We start from the raw sequence: 25041 nt of genomic DNA, 5'->3' as shown, positions 1-25041 counted from the left end.
TCTGGAAGCAAGTTGCTCAGAAGTGTTTCTGCTCTGAGATTTTATTATTATTATTATTTTTTTTCTAAGTTTTCAGTCGGAGGCTTGGTGCCCAGAGTTCCAGACACAGACTTGTGTTATGAAAGTCTGCTGCTAGCCAGATCAGCCCTCAAGAACACCTAGCTAGCCAGCTTGCTTTGTATTTTTTTGAGCTCAGGGGCTGTCACCCTCTATTTATCAGGAGCTTAGGTGCAGGTTGTTTAACACCTTCCCGGCTTTGCTGGGCTTAATAGTGGGCCAGTTGTGTGGTCCTCCCCTTTGTAGTGCAAAGTTTTCTGGGGGTTGAGGCTTAGTCTGACCTCGGTCTGACTGGCAACTCGAAGACTAAGTTTGTCCAGTGAACCTGTGAGGCAGAGTTCTTCTCCATTTATTCCATTTGTATTCCTGAGCTGGAGCAAGGAGGCACATGGTACAATGAGTAAGGTATTATAGCTATTGGGGAAAATCAGGTGTGGGGGGGAGTCTTCAAATGTGAATTTTGAAGATTTATGCAGCCAGAACCAAGGTCCCCCACTTCTAAAACCTCTTTTCCTCCATTCTTTGTATTTCTAAGAAGTCCCCATAGGCTGCTTTTGGTGCAATTTTACTGGCAGTGACCATGTTGGATTTTAAACAATCTTTTTTTCCTAAAGCTTCTATCTGCCTCAAAACACTTTGATTTTACTTAAAATTGGCAGGGATGGATCCCTCAGACCTTCCTACCCCTATATTGTGCCAGGATTGCACTGGATGATCAGCCGAGGAATGATCATGTCCTGTGTGCAACAGCACATTGTGGAGGGGAGGGCTCAGTCTCCTCAAAGTCCTCCAGAGCTGGAGATCTATAGGAGGCATGTTCCCATGGAAAGAGATCCTTTCCAGAGCCCTCCAAAGGTGCATTGGCCAAGCACAGACATGCAATGACAATGGAGCCCAGGAGGACCGGCAGGGGGTCCCTGCCAGGGTCCTCGAGATCCCCAGTACAAGGCTTCACTCCAGATGTTCTGAGCCTGTTCAGCTTGGGAGGCTCATACCTCAGAGAGAAGAGTCTTGGAGCTACTGGCTCTTTCTTCTAGAGATCCTTTCCTCAATTTTGCAGGACCGGAGTTTCTTTGCGCATTGTTCCATCCTTTTTGCCGAAGGTTCTTTGATTTTTCATGTCAATCAAGAAATCAGATTGCTGGCATTCTAGTCTTCAGATTCTAAGAAGAACTGGATTTTGAAAAAGTTGGATGTGAGAAGAGTGCTTCTCCAATAGCTTGAACTCATTGGTATCCTCAAGATATCTGACCATCTTTTTGTGGTCACTAGTCAGGTGAGATGGGTGCACCGGCTTCCAAGGCCACGATCTCCAGATAGAGTCGGTCCAGAGGAAGGCTACTAAAATGGTGTGTGGTCTTCGTGATAAGGCGTATGGGAACAGACTTAAAGATCTTAATCTGTATACTTTGGAGGAAAGACAGGAGAGGGGAGATATGATAAGAGACGTTTAAATACATATGTAATATAAATGTGCATGAGTCAAGTCTCTTTCATTTGAAAGGAAACTCTGCAATGAGAGGGCATAGGATGAAGTTAAGAGGTGATAAGCTCCGGAGTAATCTGAGGAAATACTTTTTTACGGAAAGGGTGGTAGATGCGTGGAACAGTCTCCTGGAAGAGGTGGTGGAAACAGAGACTGTGTCTGAATTCAAGAATGCCTGGGATAGGCACGTGGGATCTCTCGGAGACAGAAACAGATAATGGTTACTGTGGATGAGCAGACTAGATGGGCCATTTGGCCTTTATCTGCCATCATGTTTCTATGTTCTATGTTTCTATTTCGTAAGGTGCATTCATCTAGAAGTGTGGCTGCTTCGTGGACGGAAGCTCAGGCGATCTCTACATATATTTTCCAAGTTTACAAAGTGGATGTAGTGGCTATGGAGGAGTCTGCCTTTGGGTCCTCAGTGTTACAAGCCAGCACAGTCCCACCCTAGATTTCTAGGACTGCTTTTGTTATGTCCCTTTGATCCAGAATGATGTACCTATTACACAAAAAAAGAGAGTGTATTTTTACCTTGCTAATATCTTTTATCCCAGGACAAGCAGGCAGCATATTCTTGACTGATGGGTGACGGCACCGACGGAGCCCCGGTACGGACACTTTTAGAGTGATTGCACTCTAAGAACTTGGAAAGTTCTAGAGGCCGCACCGCGCATGCGCGAGTGCCTTCCCGCCCGACACAGGCGCGCGGTCCCCAGTTTCTTAGTTTCCGCGGAGCTAAGAAGACGCGTTTTTCAACGGCCGTTGAAAATTTTTCTCCACGCTCGCAAAAACCCCTTTGGCTCTATTGCCTCTTTTCTTTTATTTTTGTAAAAAAAAAAAAAACTTTGTATTTTTTCTTCATTTTGGTTTTTCCCCGGCGGGGCCTTCTGCCATCATCGAGGCCTCGGCCTTCGATTTGGCGGAAGCCGTTTTTCCTTTCATGCCCCCTCAGCCAGGGTTCAAGAAGTGCCAGCGGTGTGCACGGCCTATCTCCCTTACGGACTCGCACAACTGGTGCCTACAGTGCCTGGGTCCGGAGCATCAGGCGTCCACCTGCACCCGCTGTGCCACGTTGAAAAAACGTACTTTGAAAAATCGTGAAATTCAACAACAATTACTTTTCGGTACCGAGATGTCCGATCCCGCGACATTGACACCGGTATCGGCTCCTGTACAGTCGGCACCGACCTCATCGACACCGCGTGACTCCGCGCCGGCGTCGCAACACCCAGGTAAGCCGGCTAAGAAGCCTTCCCCGCTGGAGCGTCCTCCGGTCTCGATTGCAGCGAGTCCAGTCCTGCAGACCGTGAGACGCCAGCGGAAGCGCTCCGCCCCTATTGAGGTGAGTCCCTCGACATCGGGCTCCTCATCTCCGGGGTGTAGAGCGGCACCGCAGGTACCGCAAAAGAAAAAGGCGGTACCGGTGCCTTCATTAGATGATCGCATAGCGGCCATCCTCCAAGTGCAGCTTAAGGAGCAATTGCAACAACTCCTTCCAGCTATCTTGGCTCCGAATCTCCCGGTGCTGGTCCGTACTGAGCCGCCGGTACCGGCAGTGGAACAGCCTGTATTGTCTGCATCCACTGTTTCGGTACCGGTACACTCGGCCTCATCGGTATCGATGCCACTCCTCGCACCGGAGCCGACATCCCACCACCAGTCGGTGCAAACTTCGGCACCGATGCAACCGGTGACTTCTCCCGGTACCGCATCGATGAGGTCTGGTAAGTCACTGCGCAAGTCCCGACACTTGGAACCATCCACCCCTGAGTCTCAGGACCGTAGTTCCCATATTAGGGACCCTGATCTGTGGGGTGATTCCGAAGAACCTTTTCTATCAGAGGGTGAGTGTTCTTCGGATGAGGATGATCCTGTTATTCCTGACCCATCCTCCAAGCATGACTCTTTGTCTTTTTCTTCCTTTTTAAAAGACATGTGTGAGTCTCTTTCCATTCCTTTGGAGGCTGAGTCTAAAAAGTCTAAAGCCTTTCTTGATGGCCTTGACTTTGACCAGCCTCCAAAGGAATTTTTGAAACTCCCTCTTCATGATATCCTGAGGGAAACTTTTTACAAAAATCTAGAGACTCCTCTTACTATCCCGGGAGCTCCCCGCAAATTGGACTCTCTATACAAAGTCATCCCTATTCCAGGGTTTGACAAGCCCCAGCTTCCACATGAGTCCCTTCTTGTGGAATCTACACTTAAAAAGTCTTCAGGAGCTAGTGTTTATGCTTCTGTCCCTCCTGGCAGAGAAGGTAAAGCCATGGACAAATTTGGTAAGCGTCTTTACCAGAATGCGATGCTCGCCAATAGATCTGGCAACTATGCTTTTCATTTTTCATTCTATTTAAAGCATCTCCTTACCACCATGGCTTCTTTTGAGCAGCACCTTCCTGAGCGAAAACGACTGGCTTTTCGCCAATGTTCTTCTTCACTTTTCCAGCTGAGAAAGTTTATGGTAAGATCTATTTACGATAGTTTTGAACTTACTTCCAGAGCAACAGCTATGTCTGTGGCCATGCGCCGCCTTGCCTGGCTGAGAGTATCCGAACTTGATGTCAACCATCAAGACCGGTTGGCTAATGCACCGTGCTTAGGGGATGAGCTGTTTGGAGAGTCTATGGACTCAACTACCCAAAAGCTCTCCGCCCATGAGACACGCTAGGATACTCTCCTCAAGACAAAAAAGAAACCTCCACCGGCACGGCCTTTCAGACAACAATCGGCCTACCAACGCCGTTATGTGGCTCGTCCTCTGCAGTCAGCTCCACAACAACCTAGACGGCAGCGCCAGCAGCAACGGCAGACACCTAGACCACAACAGCAACAGCCTGCCAAGCCGCCTCCTCAACAGAAATCCACGCAGCCCTTTTTGACTTACTTCTCCAGGGCATAGCCAGCGTCCAACCATCTTCCCTGCAACCTCAACCTATCGGAGGTCGTCTTTCTTTTTTCCTCAGCCGGTGGGAAGTTATCACTTCGGACCAATGGGTCCTCAACATCATCCACCACGGCTACTCTCTCAACTTTCAGAACCTCCCGGTCCCAAGTCTACCAAAAGAGTCTGCTTTGAACTCTCCTCAGTCTTCCCTCCTTCTTCAGGAGGTTCAATCCCTCCTCCTTCTGAACGCTATAGAGGAAGTTCCTCCAGAACAAAAGGGGCAGGGATTCTACTCCCGTTACTTTCTGGTTCCCAAAAAGACAGGAGACCTCAGACCGATTCTAGATCTTCGCGATCTCAACAAATGCTTGGTCAAAGAGAAATTCAAGATGCTATCTTTAGCCACGCTTTATCCCCTTCTCAATCAAAACGAATGGCTATGCTCCCTCGATCTCAAAGAGGCATACACTCACATACCGGTCAATCTGACCTCCAGACAGTACCTCCGCTTCATGATCAACCGTTGTCATTACCAATACAAGGTACTACCCTTCGGTCTTGCCTCCTCTCCAAGAGTGTTCACCAAATGTCTGATTGTGGTAGCTGCCTTTCTACGCTCTCACCACCTTCAAGTCTTTCCTTACTTGGACGATTGGTTAATCAAGGCCGATTCATCTCAGACAGTGCTCCTGGCCACCAACCAAACCATCCTGTTTCTACAACTTCTGGGGTTCGAGATCAATCTTCCCAAATCTCATCTCATCCCCACTCAGAGACTTCAATTCATTGGAGCAGTGCTAGACACAGTCCTCATGAGAGCATTTCTACCGGCCAACCGTCTTCAGACTATCCAATTTCTCTGTCAGCAGGTACTTCTTCAGAGTTCCATATCTGCCAAACAGATGATGATACTCTTAGGTCACATGGCTTCCACAGTTCATGTAACACCTTTAGCACGTCTTCACCTGCGCACTCCTCAATGGACCCTTGCTACCCAGTGGTCCCAAGCGACGGATCCTTGCTCACGACACATATCTGTGACATCATCTCTTCGTCAGTCTCTACAATGGTGGTTGATATCCTCAAATCTCTCCAGAGGTCTTCTGCTCCATCTACCGCCTCATCAACTAGTCATCACCACCGACGCATCCCCTTATGCCTGGGGAGCTCATTTGAACAAATTCCAAACTCAAGGCCTTTGGACAGCCCAGGAAAAGAAGCATCACATCAATTTCCTGGAACTCAGAGCGATGTTTTTCGCCCTCAAGGCCTTCCAACACCTTCTCTTTCCTCAAGTCCTCCTGCTGTGCACAGGCAATCAGGTTGCGATGTACTACATCAACAAACAGGGTGGAACAGGCTCTCGCCTTTTGTGTCAGGAATCCCAGAAAATCTGGACTTGGGCCACAGCTCGCAGCCTATTCCTGAAGGCAATCTACATCCAAGGAGAGCAGAATTCATTAGCGGACAAGCTCAGCAGAATTCTCCAACCTCACGAATGGACTCTCGATCCTTCAACCCTACAGTCCATCTTCGATCAATGGGGCACTCCTCAAGTGGACCTCTATGCAGCTCCTCACAATCACCAACTGCCCCAATTCTGCTCCAGAATCTATACTCCTCACCGTCTGGCAGCGGATGCATTCCTTCTGGATTGGTCCAATCGGTTCCTGTATGCTTTTCCTCCTCTGCCACTCATGCTGCGGACCTTGTTCAAACTCAAGAAGGAACGAGCCACCATGATTCTGATTGCTCCACGATGGCCCAGACAACATTGGTTCTCCCTTCTTCTTCAACTTAGTTCCAGAGAACCTTTGCTACTTCCTCTGTTTCCTTCTCTGCTTTCGCAGAATCAGGAGACCCTCCTGCATCCCAACCTTCAGTCTCTACACCTGACAGCTTGGTATCTCTCGGGCTGACTTCAAACAACTCTCTTCTCTCTCAGCCCGTTCGGTCTATTCTGGATGCTTCCAGGAAGCCCGCCACTCTGCAGTGTTATCATCAGAAGTGGACAAGGTTTTCTTCTTGGTGTCTTCTTCATCATCATGATCCTACGTCTCTTCCAGTGGAGACCTTGTTGGATTATCTGCTTTCTCTGTCTGACTCTGGCCTCAAATCTACCTCCATCAGAGTCCATCTCAGTGCTATTGCTGCGTTTCATGAGCCAGTCCATGGGAAACTCCTTACAGCTCATCCCGAGGTCTTTTCAATGTTAAACCACCCCTTAAAGTACCTCCTGTTATCTGGGATCTGAATGTGGTTCTCTCCGCTTTGATGAAGCCCCCGTTTGAACCTTTGGCGACAGCCACTTTCAAGTTTCTCACTTGGAAGGTACTTTTCCTTATCGCTCTTACCTCTGCCAGGAGGGTCAGTGAGCTACATGCACTAGTTGCAGATCCACCTTTTACGGTCTTTCATCATGACAAGGTGGTTCTGCGTACACATCCAAAGTTTCTCCCTAAGGTTGTCTCTGAATTCCATCTCAACCAATCCATTGTTCTGCCTGTCTTCTTTCTGAAACCTCATTCTCATTCTGGGGAACAGGCTTTACATACTTTGGATTGTAAGCGGGCTTTAGCTTACTATTTGGATCGTACTAAGCCCCACAGATCATCGCCACAACTTTTTTTTGTCCTTTGATCCTAATAAATTGGGTCATCCTGTTTCTAAGCGTACGCTGTCGAATTGGTTGGCAGCGTGCATTTCTTTCTGCTCTGCTCAGTCCGGACTAACACTGGGAGGTTCCGTCACGGCCCATAGAGTTAGAGCTATGGCAGCATCTGTAGCTTTCCTCCGTTCTACACCTATTGAGGAAATCTGCAAGGCTGCCACTTGGTCCTCAATTCACACTTTTACATCACATTATTGTCTGGATACATTTTCCAGACGGGATGGTCACTTCGGCCAATCTGTTTTGCAAAATTTGTTTTCATAATGGCCAACCTTCCCTCCATCCCTCTTTTTGTTAGCTTGGAGGTCACCCATCAGTCAAGAATATGCTGCCTGCTTGTCCTGGGATAAAGCACAGTTACTTACCGTAACAGGTGTTATCCAGGGACAGCAGGCAGATATTCTTGCGTCCCACCCACCTCCCCGGGTTGGCTTCTAAGCTGGCTTATCATAACTGGGGACCGCGCGCCTGTGTCGGGCGGGAAGGCACTCGCGCATGCGCGGTGCGGCCTCTAGAACTTTCCAAGTTCTTAGAGTGCAATCACTCTAAAAGTGTCCGTACCGGGGCTCCGTCGGTGCCGTCACCCATCAGTCAAGAATATCTGCCTGCTGTCCCTGGATAACACCTGTTACGGTAAGTAACTGTGCTTTCTAGTAGATAGGTGTGTCATTCTGGAGCCCCACCTTGTCAGTTATTTCTTGCGTCTGCCTACTGTCTCAATCTGATATTTAGATTTCAGACCTTAAGGGTATGAAGAATAATCTAGTGCTATAACACGTTGGGGTATTATTTGAGCTCCGTAAAGATTTCTGTTGCTTGAATCTTAAAATGAAAATCAATAAAGATTTAATTATTAAAAAAAGATTTCTGTTTGGCATGATTGTTTTGCAGTTTTCATTGTTTAATGGCAATGTTTAACGTGTTTGTTAGGATTTCAGAGCAGAGCAGAATTGTATTTCAGGGAGTTTCCCTGTACCCCTCCTTCACATGTGTTTCTGTATGGGGCTATCTCTTGCTTTGGTACAAACTGAAGGGGGTAGTAGAGCCCTCTAGTGAAGAAGGAGGGGTTCAAAAACTGGAGTGGATTCCTTCTGCACAGCTCGCAAGCTTAGCAAGGTAAGAACCTAATCTCTTTTTATTAGTTACTAAATGTCATTGTATAAAATGGCACTTATACTAAAATAACAAGAGTTATTGGTAAAATAACATGTCTAAATGGTAGCCCATTTTCATAACTTCCCCTTATCTTATAAAATATGGTTAAAACAGCAAATTCCATGATCCCAAGATTTTTAGCAGCTGGGGTTTTCTTCTACCATCGGATCTGGATTATTGATATGGGGCTATTTATAGAGAAATAAAGTAAAACTTTCAGAAATCTGTGATTGTTCTTTCAAGGAATATGCTGATGATTTTGAAGATGAAGAAGAAGAAATGGCTGAAGATGATAATCATCATGTACATATAAAACTAGCTGAAAAATTGAATGGGATCTCTCCTTCCAAGAAAGCAGAGGTTGAAGAAATTCAAAAAGCCATCAGTGCAGAAAATGAAAGGGTTGCTGCTTTCCCATCAAGACACAGCCAACGTGTGCATGAAAGAGAGCAAAGAAAGGGTTTGTATTTTAGCAGAAAGAAAAGTTATAAATAAATGATTATGGATATAAATCACAGTTATTAGGTGATTAGTTATACAGCTATCCTTGTCTGTAGAGGTTTTTTTTCGGGGATAAGGAAGGACCATTTTGAGGCCACTAGCTGGTAGTTAAGAGTAACTGGAGATTTCTCCCCTCCCCCCACTAGCCACCTGGGGGATAGGTACTGGGGGAATTTGGAAGGGTGAGGGGAAATGACATGAATACTGGGGTTAGAGGGTTGTTGGGAGGTGGAAGTTGGAAAATTTATTTCACAATTGGCGGCTTTAAAAGATAGCATGCCTAAATTATTGTTCACTATCTTTCATTACTGTAGTCAGGCATGTACAGTCTTCTTAGTGGCTGCAATGCAAAAATAAATTTACAGTGAGAGAACTTCCTGAGATAGGGAGATCTTCACTGGTAAGAATTTGCTGGGAAGTCACTTGTAAACTTGGGGAAAGGTAGACTTAAAGTTAAATAGGTAAGCTCAGAGACAACAAGTAATTAGCTCTAATTTTTAGGCCCCTTGAACCAATTAGAAGACTACAGAAGTAATTAGAGCAAGTAATTATCTCTTAGAAATATAATATACTAGATCCTTAGAAGGGAACCTACCAATAGCATTACAAAATAATAATAATAAAAACTAAATATTACCATAGCTTAACATAGAACTAGCAATCTTAGGGGACCTTAGTGTACATATTCCCTCTCCATCCCACTTCCTTAGCAACAACAAAGAAATCACCGATGATATGATGGAGGCAGCAGTCCAGCAACGCTTGGGGGCTATCTAGAGTGTCTTATGGTTGATTAACTTCCAGTTAGTGAGAAGGTTGTATGTGTGTACTCAGTGCAAAGAGCTCCTAGCACTCGGAACAAGTTCAATCTCTGGTGGCTAGAATAGCAGACTTTGAGAAGCTGGGGCAGACAGAGAGGTATATAGAGGAAGCCTACAGGAACATAGTAGAGAAATCCCACCTCCAATCTGGTCACCTCTGTGCTGCCATGGAGGAGAAAGTTCTGAAGGGAAAGCATCACCATGTTGAGGCAGGAAGTGATCCTGCAGCCAGGACCTAACATAAGAACTGCCATCTCCGGATTAGACCCATGGTCCATCGAGTCCGGCGATCCACACACGCGGAGGCCCAGTCAGGTATACACCTGATGTAGTTTTAGTCACACATATCCCTCTATGCCTCTCGTGCATCTAATTTGCCTTTGAATCCCAGCACAGTGGATTCCTTAATAACCTCCTTTGGGAGAGCATTCCAGGTGTCTACCACTCGCTGCGTAAAGCAGAACTTCCTGACATTTGTCCTGGACTTGTCCCCCCTTAGCTTCAAACCATGTCCTCTTGTCCGTGTCGCGTTGGACAATGTAAATAATTTATTTTCCTGCTCTATTTTATCGATGCCTTTCAGCATTTTGAACGTCTCGATCATGTCCCCTCGCAGCCTCCTCTTCTCAAGGGAGAACAGTCCCAGTTTCTTGAATCGTTCCTCATATTCCAAGTTCTCCATACCTCTTATTAACTTCGTTGCTCGTCTCTGCACCCTCTCCAGCAGTTTTATATCCTTCTTTAGGTTGGGAGACCAAAGTTGGACACAGTATTCCAAGTGTGGTCTGACCATTGCTCTATAAAGTGGCATTATGACTTTCTCCGATCTACTCGTGATTCCTTTCTTTATCATGCCTAACATTCTGTTTGCTTTCTTTGCCGCTGCCGCGCATTGTGCCGACGGCTTCAGGGTCCTATCTATCAGTACACCCAGGTCCTTTTCTTGTTCGCTCTTACCCAGAGTTGCGCCTGACATTCTATACTCGTGTTCCTGATTCTTACTACCTAAATGCATTACTTTGCATTTCTCCACGTTGAACTTCATCTGCCATTGCTCTGCCCATTTCTCTAACTGATACAAGTCGCTCTGGAGTTCCTCGCTATCCTCCTGCGACTTCTGCCCAAGAAGGAAGAGTAAGGATGGCTGTTGTAGTGGGAGATTCAATCATAATGCATGTAAATAGCTGGGTGGCTGGTGGACATGAGGATCGCTTGGTCATTTCCCTTATACATCACCTAGATAAGATTTTAGACAGTGCTGGGGAGGAGCTGCTGTCTTGATACATGTGAGTACCAATGACATAGGGAGGTTCTGGAAGTCAAATTTAGGCTCTTAGGTAGGAAGTTAAAATCCCGAACCTCCAGGGTAGCATTTTCAGAAGTGTTCTGTGTTCTATCCAGAGGACCCAAGAAAAAGGCAGAGCTCCAGAGTCTCAATGCTTGGATGAGGTGATGGTACAGGGAGGAGGGTTTTAGATTTGTTAGGAACTAGGTAACATTCTGGGAAAGGGAGAGCTTATTCTGCAAAGATGGACTCCACCTTAACCAGTGTGGTACCAGGCTACTGGCATCAACATTTAAAAAGGAGTTAGAGCAGCTTTTCAACTAGAAATGGGGGGGGGGGGGTAAATTTTTGGTTCTATAAGAGGCATTTGTGGTTAAATCAGAAGAGAGCTGACCAAAGTTTTGTATACAATTAAAGCAATTAAGGGCTTCATTTACTATGAGTATTGGAGCATTTACTTTGCTGGCCCACAGTAAGAAGCTCTACTGTGGTATAGTAAAAGCCAGCGTAAGGTTTTTGATCCAGTCACAGTTCAATATGATGCAGTTGCATATGTTTTTTGTTCAATAAAAAGTTGTCAGTACATAATAAATAAGATGGGTGAGGGAGGGGAACATGGAAAAATTGGAACTATTTCTTATCATTCTGATGTTATGTAACTTTTCCTTGTCCACTCTTAATGGTTCAATAAAACAGTTTCAAACATAAACTAGAAACTGGGGGAAGGTGACAGTCACTCAAAATAGCATGGTTCAAAACAAAATATCTTTAAAAGATATCACCAAAACAGGGAAAATAGGGTATCATCCACGTCAGCTGCTGAGCAAGTTGTAAATAGGAATGACAAACATTGTTTGAAATGTCTGTATGCATTTGTTTAAGAAACAAGATGGGAGAGTTAGAATGTATTGCATGAAATGTAAAAATAGATATAATAGGCATCTGTGAGACCTGGTGAAAGGAAGATAACTAGTGAGACACTGTGATACCAGTGATAGGGTGGATCAAATTGGTGGAAGCGTAACATTATATATTAAGGAGGGCCTTGAGACTAAAAATTCTACAGGAACCAAAACACACCTTGGAATCCCTACGTGTAAAGGGGAAAATAATAGTGATAGGAGTTTACTACTGTTTGTTTGGCCAGAATGAACAGACAAATGTTGAAATGTTATCAGAAATTAGGGAGGCTAACAAACTGGGTAACACAATAATATTGGATGATTTCAATTACCACTTTTAATATATTGTTTATCCTGCAGCGGCCGTAGTACCCCTTTGGATGAGAATAGAGTATAAGTTGTTCTAAGTAGTATGATTTCAATTACCCCAATATCGACTGGATAAATGTAACATCAGGGCATGCTTGGGCGGTAAAATTCCTTTGTGGAGCAGTTAGGTCAGGAACTGATAAGGCAAACAATTTTAGACCTAGTCCTTAGTGGAGCGCATGAATTGGTGCAGGAGGTAATGGTGCTGCAGCCACTTGATAACAGTGATCATAACATGATCAGATTTGATATAATCTTTGAAGTAAGTACACACAGGAAATACAATACAATAGCATTTAACTTTTAAAAAGGAGAAACTTAGAGGAGCAGCTGCAAAGGTTAACAATCTACATCAGGTGTAGATGTTATTCAAAAATTCCATCCTGGAAGCCCAGACCAGATATATTCCATGTATGAAAAAAAGAGGAAGAAAGACCAAATGGCAGCTGGAGAGGTTAGTAAGTGATAGGCGGTATATAAATAATTATTAAACTTGGAAACTAGGTGAAAGAAGCTATTAGAGCTAAAAGAAAATCATTCAGAAAATGAAAGAAGGATCCTACTGAAAATAATAGGAAACAGCATAAGGAATGGTGAGTCAAGTGTAAGGCACTGATAAGGAAGGCAAAGAGAGACATTGAAAAGAAGATTGTGTTGGAGGCAGAAACACATAGTAAAATCTTTTTAGGTATAATAGAAGCAAGAAGCTAGATAACTGAGGGGGAAAATGGGTGCTTAGGGAAGACAAGGCCATAGTGGAAAGACTAAATTAATTCTTTGCTTTTCACCGAGGAAGCTGTGGGGAGAGGTATCAGTGCCAGAAATGGGATTCAATGCCGATGAGACGGAAAACCTAAAATAAATCTCTGTGACACTGGAAGATGTAATGGGTCAGTTTGTCAAATTGAACAGTAGCAAATTGCCTGGACTGGATGATACATACCAGAGTACTGATAGAATTGCAAAATGAATTTGCAGAGTTGCTTACCTAAGCACAGCAATTCACTAGACATGTAGAGTTCATTAGTTTAATTGGAGAATGGAGGCATATTGTTGGAACTGTTATGCATGCTCGGAGCTCTCCAGAAATGTCTTAGGAAGCTCTGTAAATGGTGAATGAGTAGATGCCACTATATATTACAGGTGAGATGCTGTCTTCAGATAGCATAAATTAATGGAGAAAACAAAGTGCATACCTGTATCGCCTCTCTTGAAAAAAAATGAATTATCTCTAACCTTGCAATCATTTGTACTGTCAATACTTATTTAGAGATTCTTTTCTTAGCACTTATAAATAGCAAGTTTAATATTTTCCAGCTAGTTAGGATGTTTTTTGAGTGTACAAAAGATCAGTCTTTGTTAGCATTTTTGTAGCCTGAGTATAACTGCTGGCTACTCTTTCTGGTTGAATCAAATACTTAAATTTGTTCTACTGTGTCATCAGCATAGAAAAGACGCAAAAATAGAGTAGAGGGATCCAAGACAGGCATGGAGAAGGGTGAAAAAGTACTAGAGAAAGTCTGGTGTTTATTGAATAATGCTTGTTTTACTTTTTTTTGTACTGGGAGTTGATCTATTAGGGTTTATCAGTTAAAACCTAAAATCAGAAGCCTTCTGTTTTGTGTAGACCTTCAAGATTTCAAGAATAAGACGTCTCATCGTGGGAAATATATTGATTTTATAACAGCAAAGCAGCGCCAAATTAGTCAAAAATTAACCAACAAACAAAAGTAAGTAGAGTTCAACGTTAAGATTGTCGAGCTGTTCTTAAACATATCATGCTATATTAATTGCTGAGTGTTTAAAATATGTGATGATTAACCCGGTTTTTGATTATCAAATTTTCTGATAAATCTTGTTTCCTCAGAATACCTAAGAAAATGTTAACTTACTATAATTTAAAAGTTTCAAAGAATCATATTTTCAAGCATATGTGAAAAACAAAGACTAGGACTTTAGTTTGAAAATTGGCATGTACAGCTTCGAGAAATGAACACCCTTAGAATGACTGCTTGTACTCTGTATTCTAGCTCTAAATATCCTGCATCAGTTTAGGCATCAAGTAAGCATATTAAGAAACTAGGCTCCAATATATAGCAACTATTATCCAAGTAGAAGAGTCTCCTATGTGGAAAAGTGATGCTGAGCAGGCCTATATCAGGATTTTCAGCAGCATTATCTGGGTAATGCAATTGAAAATCATCTCTGATCATCTTGGCACTATCTAGGGTGTCTATAAAATACTGAGTGGAGTGGAAAGGGTAGATGTGAATCATTTGTTTACTCTTTTCAAAAATACTAGGTCTAGGGAGCATGCAATGAAGCTACTAAGTAGTAGATTTAAAACAAACCAGAGAAAATATTTTTTTACACAACATGTAATTAAACTCTGGAATTCGTTGCCAGAGAATGTGGTGAAATCAGTTAGCTTAACAGGTTTAAAAAAAGGTTTGGATAATTTCCTTAAAGAGAAGTCCAAAGGCCATTATGGAGATGGCTTGGGGAAACCCACTGCTTATTTCTAGGTTAAGCAGCATAAAATCTGTTTTGCTACTTGGGATCTAGCTAGGTACTTGCGACCTGGGTTGATCACTGTTGGAAACAGGATGCTGGGCTTGATGGACTTTCGGTCTGTCCCAGTATGGCAATTCTTATGTTCTTATGTAGGTAGTGCTGGGGCAGTCCAGGGGTAGAACCAAGGTAGAGCTGGAAGTTATCTGAGTATCCCTATTCAGCACCTACACTTGTCTGGGTAGTTATCTAGGTGTTGATGCAAATTCAGGGATTACCAGGATAACTTTCAGCAACAGTTTGTACCTAAATATCTGGCTATCCACAGGTGTTGAATATTTAGGCAGAGATTTAAATTCATCAGGTGATTTTTGAATCTAATACTTACTGCAGTGTTTAAATATGGGGTGTGGGGAGGGGTTATTAAGTTTCCAGCTTTTCTGTGTATTTGGATGATAGGCACTAAGAAATACCGGCAGTCCCCGAGTTACAAACGCCCGACTTAAGTACGACTCGTACTTAAGAACGTGGTTGCGGCTTTATTTGATTTCACTGAGCAATATTTCCAGTGGCATAGATTCCTAAACTTCTCCTGTAGCAGATTCAGAAATGATGCATGGTCACTGTGTGTGGTTGTGTATGCTCTACAGCAGGGGTGTCCTACCTACGGCCCATGGGCCGCATGCGGCCCCATGAAGAATTTTGTGCAGTCCCACTCGTGCTGGAGCCCCAGCTGTTTAACGTCTTGCCGGCTTCCTTTTCCATCTTGCAGCGTTCACTCAAAGCCGTGGGCAGTGGCTCCTACGTGCCTCCTGTAGCTGACCTGGAAGCGTTCCCTCTGATGTTGTGACGTCAGAGGGAATGCTTCCAGATCAGCCACAGGAGGCACATAGGAGCCGCTGCCCGCAGCTTTGAGTGAACACTGCAAGACGGAGGAGGGAGCAGGAAAAAGGTAAAGGCCCAGAAGGGAGAAAGGGAGATGGGCGTGTTGAGGGAATACTTCCAGATCAGCCGCAGAAGGCACGTGGGAGCCGCTGCCCACGGGTTTGTGTGAACGCTGCAAGATAGAGGAGGGAGCAAGAAAAAGGTAAAGGCCCAGAAGGGAGAAGGGTGAGACTTGAGAGGGAGGGAGACTTGAGAGGGCGTGAGACTTGAGAGGGAGGGAGCACAAACTTAGGAAAAATGATGGAAGGACGGAGGGAGGGGCATGAACTTAGGACTCAGAATGAAGGGAAAGATAGAGAGGAGCATGAGCCATAAGATGGAAGAATGGAGTGAGGGAAAGAGTTGCAGAGGTGAGGGAGATAATAGAAAGGGAGAATTGGGTGTCTGAGAGAGAGAAAGAGATGGTGCAATTGGGGAGATAAAGAAAGAGGAGAACTGTTGGGCAGAGAGAGGAAGGATGGAGACAGAGAGAGAATTATTGGACATGGTGGTGGGAGAGGAGTGAGGTAGAGATGCATGGGCACAAAAAGAAGGGGGAGAACATACTGGGCCGAGGAAGCCTCCTGGATGTTGAGGTGATTTTTTTTTGGGGGGAGGGTATTAAAAGAAATGCCAGTTTGGGCCTGGGGGAGAGCTTATGGGGCCAGAAACAGAGGACAGACAGAGAGATGGTGGGCAATAGTCTGAAAGGAGAGAAGTTGGACCTCGGGTGGTGTGGAGGAAGAGGGAAAGAGATAATTGAAGGGAGAACTGTTGGCAAGAGAAAGGAAGAAATGGTGGACCTGGGGAATGGAGGCAGGCAGATAGGGGGAGAGATGGGATGGGGGCAGTTGGAAAGAGAAAGGGAGAGAAGTTGGATCTAGGGCTGGGAGGGAGGGAGAAATGTTAGGCCTGTGGATGGAAGGCAGAGGATAGAAGGCAGAGAGAAGCAGCATCTCTCTTTTTTTTTCTTCATTTCATTGTTCAGCATCAAGGGGGGAGAGAAGAAGAAAAACAGAAAAGAGAGGGAGCAAAATGTTGGACCATGGAGATAGAGGAGGAGAGATGGAACCATGGAAGGGCAGGAGGGAAGAGAGCTGGGATAAGATGATGCTAGGGATGGAAAGAAAGGGACAGGGAATTATAGCCTGACCAGTGGAGAGAGGACAGGGAGTTATAGCCTGAACAGTGGAGAGAGGGATGGGGATTCTGACAGTGGTGAGCCATGAGGATGAGGTCAAAAGGGAGATGACAAGTGAGAGAGCAGTGAGTACAGTGGTAGAAATGTGGTAATGGGGAGTAGATAGAAGGGAATAGGAGGCTGGGAAAGGAGTGAGATGGGAAATGGGAGAGCTACGGACTGAGAGAAGATGGAGAATTGAGAGGTAGCTGAACATTTAAAAAGAAGAAGGGTGAGAAAGAAGGCAAGATTTGAGAGGACAGAGGCAGAAAAGAAAAAGTTAAGATGGAAAACTTTTAGCTAAAACATTGGCTTTACGTTTAGCTAAGGCTCTCCCTTTTATTATTGATATGCACCAAACTGGATTTGTTGCTAAGAGACATTCATCTAATAATACCAGGTTGGCTTTTCACATGTTAAATTTAACAAAAGCCATGAATGAACCAGCTTTCTCTGTGTCTTTGGATTCAGAGAAAGCCTTTGATCGGGTGGAATGGACCTTCATGTATCAAGTATTAAATTGGTTTGGTATAGGTTCAGGATTTATACAAATGATTCAAACATTGTATAGCTCCCCAACTGCAAGATTGTATATTAATAATAATTTATCTGAGTGTTTTAACTTGCGGAGGGGGGTTAGACAAGGCTGTCCATTATCTCCTTTGCTCTTTGATATTGTATTAGAACCCTTTTCATTAGCTATTCAACAAGCAAAAGGGATACATGGTATTCTTCGTACAGACTGAGAATATAAAGTCTCTGCATATGCAGATGATATACTGCTTTATTTGAGGAATCCAGAAACTTCCATTCCATGCTTGCTTGAGTTGATAGAGAAATTTTCAGGATATAAGATTAATTGGAGTAAATCAGAAATTCTGCCACTTAATGTGCATTGTACTAATGGACTATTTGACTCATTTTCCTTTGTATGAAAGAAAGATGGATTAAAATATTTAGGTATTTGGATTAAAAATACACTTGAAGACACAGTAAAAGAGAATAATTTTTTTTTTTTTTTAATTTCTTTATTCTTTTTCAAACTTACATCAAGTGCACAAAAAGAACAACATGAAATACTATCGTATAACACTTGAACATCATACATTATATTCTTAATATGTAAATTAATTAAAAACCCTCCCCCCTCCCATCTTTCTATACAATCATTAAAACTATCATATTCCTTCAAAATTTCAATTTCACTATATCTTATCTTCCAATCCTCCCACCCCCCTATGTATATTATCAAAGAAAAATGATGCCTATTCACTACAAAAATCAACCATCGGTCTCCATATCTTTAAAAAATTTTTATAACTTCCTTTCTGTATTGCAATTGCTCTTTCCATCTTGTAAATATGACACAGGGAATTCCACCAAAACGTATAATTGAGATTACAGTGGTGCCTCACACAACGAACTTAATTGGTTCCAGGAGCAAGTTTGTTATGCGAAAAGTTCGTTATGTGAAACGCGTTTTCCCATAACAATACATGTTAAAAAAAATAATTTGTTCTGTAGCATAAAATATGCTAAGATGACATAAAAAAATATAAATTTATCTTGTTAGAGCTGGTGTTAGACACAACTGGGGACTGCAAAGTCCAGGCAGAGGCTTACGGCTCTCTTTGACCAGGGGGGACAGTTGCCCTAGTTGCACTACCCTAACCCTATTCCTGCTATGTGTGACTGTGGTATTCTGTTAGCATGATATTTCTGTGTAGCATTCTATAATAATTTGGCTTATTCAATTTTCTTGATAGTAGAGGGGATATATGTGAAGGGGAGGGGAGACAGGGGTTTTGTTGATCCATGCTGTGTATTATAATCACCCCCCACATACTCCCCAGTACCTTTTTAATCATCCCCCCTCGGTACCTTTTTTAATTCCTCCCATCTTTCCCAGCCAGTGGCGTACAGGCCAGAAGCGCAGAGATCAGGAGCAATTCCTCTGCACGCCTGTGTGGGCCCATGCCGATCTCCGAATGGCTGCAGTTAGTTCTTGTGAGTCCCGCGAGAGCTGACTGCAGCCATTCAGAGATCAGCGCAGGCCCAGGCAGTAGCACAGAAGGCTTGCTCTTGATCTCTGCGCTTCTGGCTGGGAAATTTGCTAGACCACCAGTTACGAGTGAGCGGGTGAGATTAAAGTTGCAGCAGTGGTGGCTTTTTTAAAAAAATATGTGGCGGCGGGGGGAGGTTTAAAAATATGCGGTGGCGGCAGAGGCTTAAAAATATGCAGCAGCGGCGTCAGGGGGGTTTAAAATATGTAGCGCCACTGCACAGGGAGCCAGGCGGAGAGAGGGCAGTTAAGGATGCAGCTCGGGCGACTTCGTTGTGTGAAACGAAGTTCGTTGTAGGAAGCAAGACATTAAGTTTGTTGTGCGCAGCGTTCGCTGTGCGAGGCGTTCGTTATGCGAGGCACCACTGTACTATAATTTTTCCAGTTGTTAGTAATATGTTGCATAGCAACACCCGTCATTATCATCAAAAGCTTATTGTTATGTGCTGATAATTGACTTTTTTCCTCATAGACATACCGAACAGAACAGTATCATATGATATTTCCACATGATTTTCCAATAAGCAATTTATTTGAGACCAAATTGAATTCCAAAAATTCCTAATGCAGGGGCAATAAAAAATTAGATGATCCAATGTCCCCACTTCTAGATTACAGTGCCAGCATCTATTAGATTTAGAGCTATCCAACTTTTGTAAATGAACTGGGGTCCAAAAAGCTCTATGTAATAAAAAGAACCAAGTTTGTCTCATAGATGCTGACACTGTACATCTCATTCTCCAAGACCAAATTCGTGGCCATTGAGAAGCAGAAATATTATGCTTAATCTCAATGCTCCAAATGTCTCTCAGACCAGTTTTTGGCTTTTTATTTAAAAATCCAGATAATAATTTAGACCACTGTGCGGCTAGGTGTCCCATGAAATCAGCCTGGAAACATAGGAACTCCAAACTATATTGAGTATTAAGAGTTTTCCATTCAGGGAACCCCACCTGAATAGCCTGCTTCAGCTGCAACCATTTAAAACTTTGTGATTTATCAAGACCAAATCTAATTTGCAACTGTGAAAAGTCAAGCAGTTTACCATTTAAAATAACATCATTTAAAGTTCTTATGCCTGCTATAATCCAGTGTTTCCATAAGATTTGAGCACCACCAATTCGAATCTTGGAATTTATCCATAAAGATTGATTTTTGATTTGCTTATTGGAATAGATGTTAGATTACTAATGTATCTCAGTTTTCCATGTATCAATCAAAATTCTGTTCTGTTTATATCTTCTAGGCATTTTTATACTAACAACATGAACTAAATGTAAAGGAAACATAAGACGCCACTCCAAATATAACCAATCTAGAGCATTATCATAGAGTTCTGGGAGGATCCAATACATACCCTGGCTTAAAATATAGGCTTGATGGTACCTATAAAAGTTTGGAAATTTAACCCTTCCCTCCTCAATTGGCTTTTGTAGAGATACTAGAGCAATCCTAGGTCTTTTACCCAGCCAAATAAATTTCATAAGAATACCATTAAGTTTTTTATAAAATGACCCCTGAAAAAATATTGGTATCATACTCATTTGGTAACAAACTACAGGCAGAATCATCATTTTAATTGTTTGCACTCTCCCCCACCATGAAAGATGTAACGGATTCCAATGCTCACATACTTCTGTTATTTTTTTTTTAATAAAAGTTTTTCATTCTCTTTCAAAGTGTCTTCCAGTGTCTTTTTTATCATTATACCTAAATATTTTAATCCCTCTTCTTTCCAGGTAAATGAAAAAGCATCAAATAAACCTTTAGTACAATGTACATTAAGAGGAAGAATCTCAGACTTATTCCAATTGATTTTATATCCTGAAAATTTTCCAAATGTATCAATCAACTCCAATAAACATGGAATGGTAGATTCAGGATTCCTCAAATACAGCAATATGTCATCCGCATATGCTGAAACTTTATATTCTCTATCAGAAAAGAGAATACCCTGTATCCCCTTTGCTTGTTGAATGGCCAATAACAAGGGTTCTAATACAATATCAAAAAGCAAAGGAGATAACGGACAACCCTGTCTAACCCCCCTCCGCAAAGTAAACCGATCAGAGAAACTATTATTAATGTACAATCTTGCAGAAGGGGAGCTATACAAAGCTTGAATCATTTGAATAAATCCCGGACCAATACCAAACCAACCAAGTGCTTGATACATAAAAGACCATTCAACTCTGTCAAACGCTTTTTCCGCATCTAAAGAAATGGAAAAAAACGGATCTGCAATTTAACATATGAAAAGCCAATCTAGTATTATCAGAGGAGTGTCTTTTTGCCATGAAACCAGTTTGATGCATATCAATGATAAAAGGGAGAGCCTTAGCTAATCGTAAAGCCAAAATCTTGGCCAAAAGTTTACCATCCACATTTATTAATGAAATGGGCCTGTAATTTGCAACCAAAGTAGGATCTCTATTTGGCTTTGGCAAAACAATTGTTACTGATTCCGCCATAGTACCTGTAATACATCCCTTAGACAATTGGGATTTAAATAAATTTAATAATTGAGGTAATAGAGAAACTTGAAATGATTTGTAAAATTCCACTGTAAATCCATCCCCACCTGGAGTGGATCCAACTCTAAGAGATTTCAATGCCGTTTCTAATTCTTTTAATGATATAGGCTCATCTAAACTCCTTTTTATATGATCTGGAACTTTCGGACCAATAATTAAATTTAAAAAATCTATACCATCCTTCTCTTTACCCTCATAAGATTCAGAAGAGTATAGTTCTTTATAGAACTTTAAAAATTTACTTAAAATGCTCTCAATTTGAGAATGCATCTCACCTTTCTCATCTTTAATTGCAATAACTTTTGTTCTTCTTTTCTTTGCTTTAAGGTAATTAGCCAATAACCTACCCGCCTTATTTGAATTTCCATAATACAAAGTTTGTTGATAAAAAAGGTCCTTCCTTATCAATTTTGACGCTAATTCATTATAATTACCTTTTGCTTTTAATAAATCTTGTAAAGTGTCATGTTCCCATTTATTTATCAATTTAGCTTCCAAAACTTTAATTTCTCTTTCTAACTTAGAATATTGATTCTTAATTTGTTTCCTAATATAAGCAGAGTAAGAAATAATATTACCTCTTAAAGTAGCCTTAAAAGCATCCCAAATGTTTTCCATTGAAATTTCGTCTGATAAATTATCTTGAAAATATTCATTAATTTTTAATTTTAATTCATCTAAAAATTTTGTATCAACAAGCAATGTGTTATCAAATCTCCAAATAGGTCTACTATACTCTTGCTGATCTATTTGAAGCTCAATCCATACACCCCCATGATCAGATATAATAATTGGGTCTATAGAAGCTTTTAACACTTGTTGAACTAAATGAGTTGAAACAAAAATATAATCAATTCTAGAAAAAGACTTATGAACTTGTAAACAAAAGGAAAATTCCCGATCATTAAAATGAAGAATATGCCATATATCTTTTAAATCACATGAATGTACCAAATTGTCTAACCCTAATGATTTTATATCTCTACAAGGTTTTTTATCTAATAATGGATCCATAACAGCATTAAAATCTCCAGCCACAACCAATTTGGAAGCAGCCAGTGGGAGTAACAATCTCTGTACTATCTTAAAGAATTTATTTTGATTCGAATTAGGGGCGTACAAATTAAACAAAGCCAGGGTATTATTTCCCATTCTCATCTCTACATGGACCCATCTTCCCTTTGGATCTGAACCTACCATTTTAAAATTAGCAGTACATTTCTTATTAATAAGAATAGCTACCCCTGCCTTTTTCCCATCAGCAGGAGCAAAAAAACAATGTTTCACCCAATATTTTTCCAATTTTTTTGATTCTAATATAGACAAGTGAGTCTCTTGGATGTAATAAATATCCGCATTCTGCTTTTTTAAGAATGCTAATATTTTATTCCTTTTAACCTGATGGTTGAGTCCATTCACATTTAAAGAAAAAATTTTAAAGTTACTCATAACCTTTTTTTATAAGAATAAGCTAACAAAAATAAGTAAATCAAATTGTTCCACAGTTCCTGAATATGCATCATTTTCCAAAATTCTAATTTTTTATACAAAACCTTATACCTGTAACCCCAACCCTCCCTATCCCACCCCCCACCCTTATTCATCATTGAGAACTTGAAAACGCACATTTGATGGTAAGTTCTGAGATGTACCCCACAAGCTTAAACATTGCAAATAATTATATCAATATAATAAGCCAAAAAAGAATTGAGTGCATATATCATTCATTAATCAGCGATTATTACATATCCTTAAACAAGACATAAAAATCATTATACTACATCTCATACATTTTAATTTCATTCAAATGAGATGACATATATATATTAGATTATTAAAGACTCATCTCTCAAATTAACTCTTCTTAAAACTACAAAGATAAGTTAAATTAATAATAATTTCATTTGAAATAAGGAAACCTATTTCTCTCAATTCATTTCCTCCCTAATATAATACCATCTTTTGCATCTTATTTTAATTAACTAATATGTGTTATCTTCTTTTAAACTCTTACCACAAAATGATATCATCTTCCTATCCATAACATAGATTCCTCAATATAATGAACAGAATAATTATATAATACACATCTCTCAAAAAACAAAAAAACAAATATGTTATCAGAATTCTCATCTAACTCTTCATAAAATGCTGTCCAAAGAACAAACACGCAGTGTTCTTAATATATTTCAAATTCTAATGCACTTGTAATACTTCCTTGTTTTCTGTGACCCGGAAGTAAAGAAGCAATCCTTGGACTAAACCATTATCTCATATAAACCCTAATGAGACTATAAACTAAAAATAAAACAAAAGAAAGCAAAGCAGCAAATGATACTAAAACAACTAAACACTTTCCATATCATTGTATTTTCCCCCACTTTTTCATCTCAAAAACTGAGAGATACTCAGAACATTCCCTGTTTGTTGCTGTAGTACCATCTTATTTTTCACCGATCATTTGGGCTCTTCCAGCACTGCTGCAACATAGCATTATGAAGGCGGATTGCCAGGAACCATTCTCCAAGTAAGAAGCACAATGTAAAGTTTTTCTTTGTAGATTTCTAAGAATGTTCCTATATGCCCCTAAATAAATCCTACCATATGGCACATTTAGAACAAGATGATATAATAGAATCTGCACAGAAAGAAATTCTCTAATTTACATATCTTCCTCCATCTTCTTTCCAAGTATTCCAAATAGAATGTTAACTAATATTACTGCATGTTTGAGGACAGTTAATTCAGTTGAATTCAAAAAGGATTCCATTTCTCCAAACATAAAATATAAACATATCTTAACTTTATCTTTTTACTTCCTTTTTTCTTCTATTCTTTTCAATCCTTCAAATAAAAAAGTACAAGTCCATCGGAACTTTTTATCTTCATCTTATGATATCATCAAATGCTCACAATCATCTAAAAAGTCTTTCAATTTGTCAGGACAATCAAAATTCATGGTTTTATTGGCATAGGTTACCCTCATTATAGCAGGGTATAATAAGCCAAACTTGGCTCCTAATTGCCTCATTTGTGGCCGTAAATCCAACATTTTTTTCCTCTTATCAGCAGTGGCCTTAGCAAAATCTGGAACTATGTGAATTTTTGCGTCCTGACATTGTAAGTTCTTATTTTCCTTTGCAAGCTTTATGATTTCCATCACCTGTTGGTGCCTTAACAGCTTAAAAATCAAAGGACGTGGTCTTAAATCCTTGCCAACTCTTCTAACAGGAATCCTGTGAGCTCTTTCAAACTCTAAAGGAAATTTTAATTTGAGTGGTAAAATCTTAGGAAGAAACTGTTCAAGAAAGGTGATGGCATCATTATTTTCAACACCTTCAGGGAGACCAATAATTCTCAAATTATTCCATTTTTCCCTGTTAATAATATCTTCCATTTCTTTAGAGAGAAATTCCACTTTTTCTTTATACATTTTACATTTCTTTAACTCAGCTTCATTTGCTGACATTCTTTTTTCCATCTGGTCCGTTTTTAGTTCAAATCTTTCCATTCTTGCTGTGAGACTTTTCATTTCTTCTTTCACCTCCTTCAGATTTTTAGCGTTGTCAGAAACAATCTCAGTTATTAGTTTCAGTTGAGCAGAAATGTCACCATTATCCTCTTTTGGCAATGGCACTTTCGCAGGATCCAGCTTTGATCTTTTAGCACCTCCACCACTTGTGCTAGCTCCTTCGTTCT

At 41.3% G+C, this 25041-nt stretch overlaps 1 protein-coding gene across 6 annotated transcripts in view; it reads left to right on the top strand.

Annotated features, from left to right (window-relative positions):
* WDR60 (WD repeat domain 60) overlaps positions 1-25041 on the top strand; it is a 264691-nt gene that overhangs the window by 118897 nt on the left and 120753 nt on the right. For all 6 annotated transcript variants that reach the window (XM_033931587.1, XM_033931589.1, XM_033931585.1 and 3 more), the window contains 2 exons: positions 8497-8713; positions 13759-13861. In XM_033931587.1, the coding sequence (XP_033787478.1) occupies positions 8497-8713; positions 13759-13861 (320 nt within the window). The remainder of the gene's footprint in view (positions 1-8496; positions 8714-13758; positions 13862-25041) is intronic.

The sequence above is a fragment of the Geotrypetes seraphini genome, chromosome 2 (genome assembly GCF_902459505.1).
Source record: "Geotrypetes seraphini chromosome 2, aGeoSer1.1, whole genome shotgun sequence".
In the NCBI taxonomy this organism is placed as follows: domain Eukaryota; kingdom Metazoa; phylum Chordata; class Amphibia; order Gymnophiona; family Dermophiidae; genus Geotrypetes; species Geotrypetes seraphini.
The sequence above is the reverse complement of the archived record's forward strand: the minus strand, read 5'-3'. Positions and strand labels throughout refer to the sequence as shown.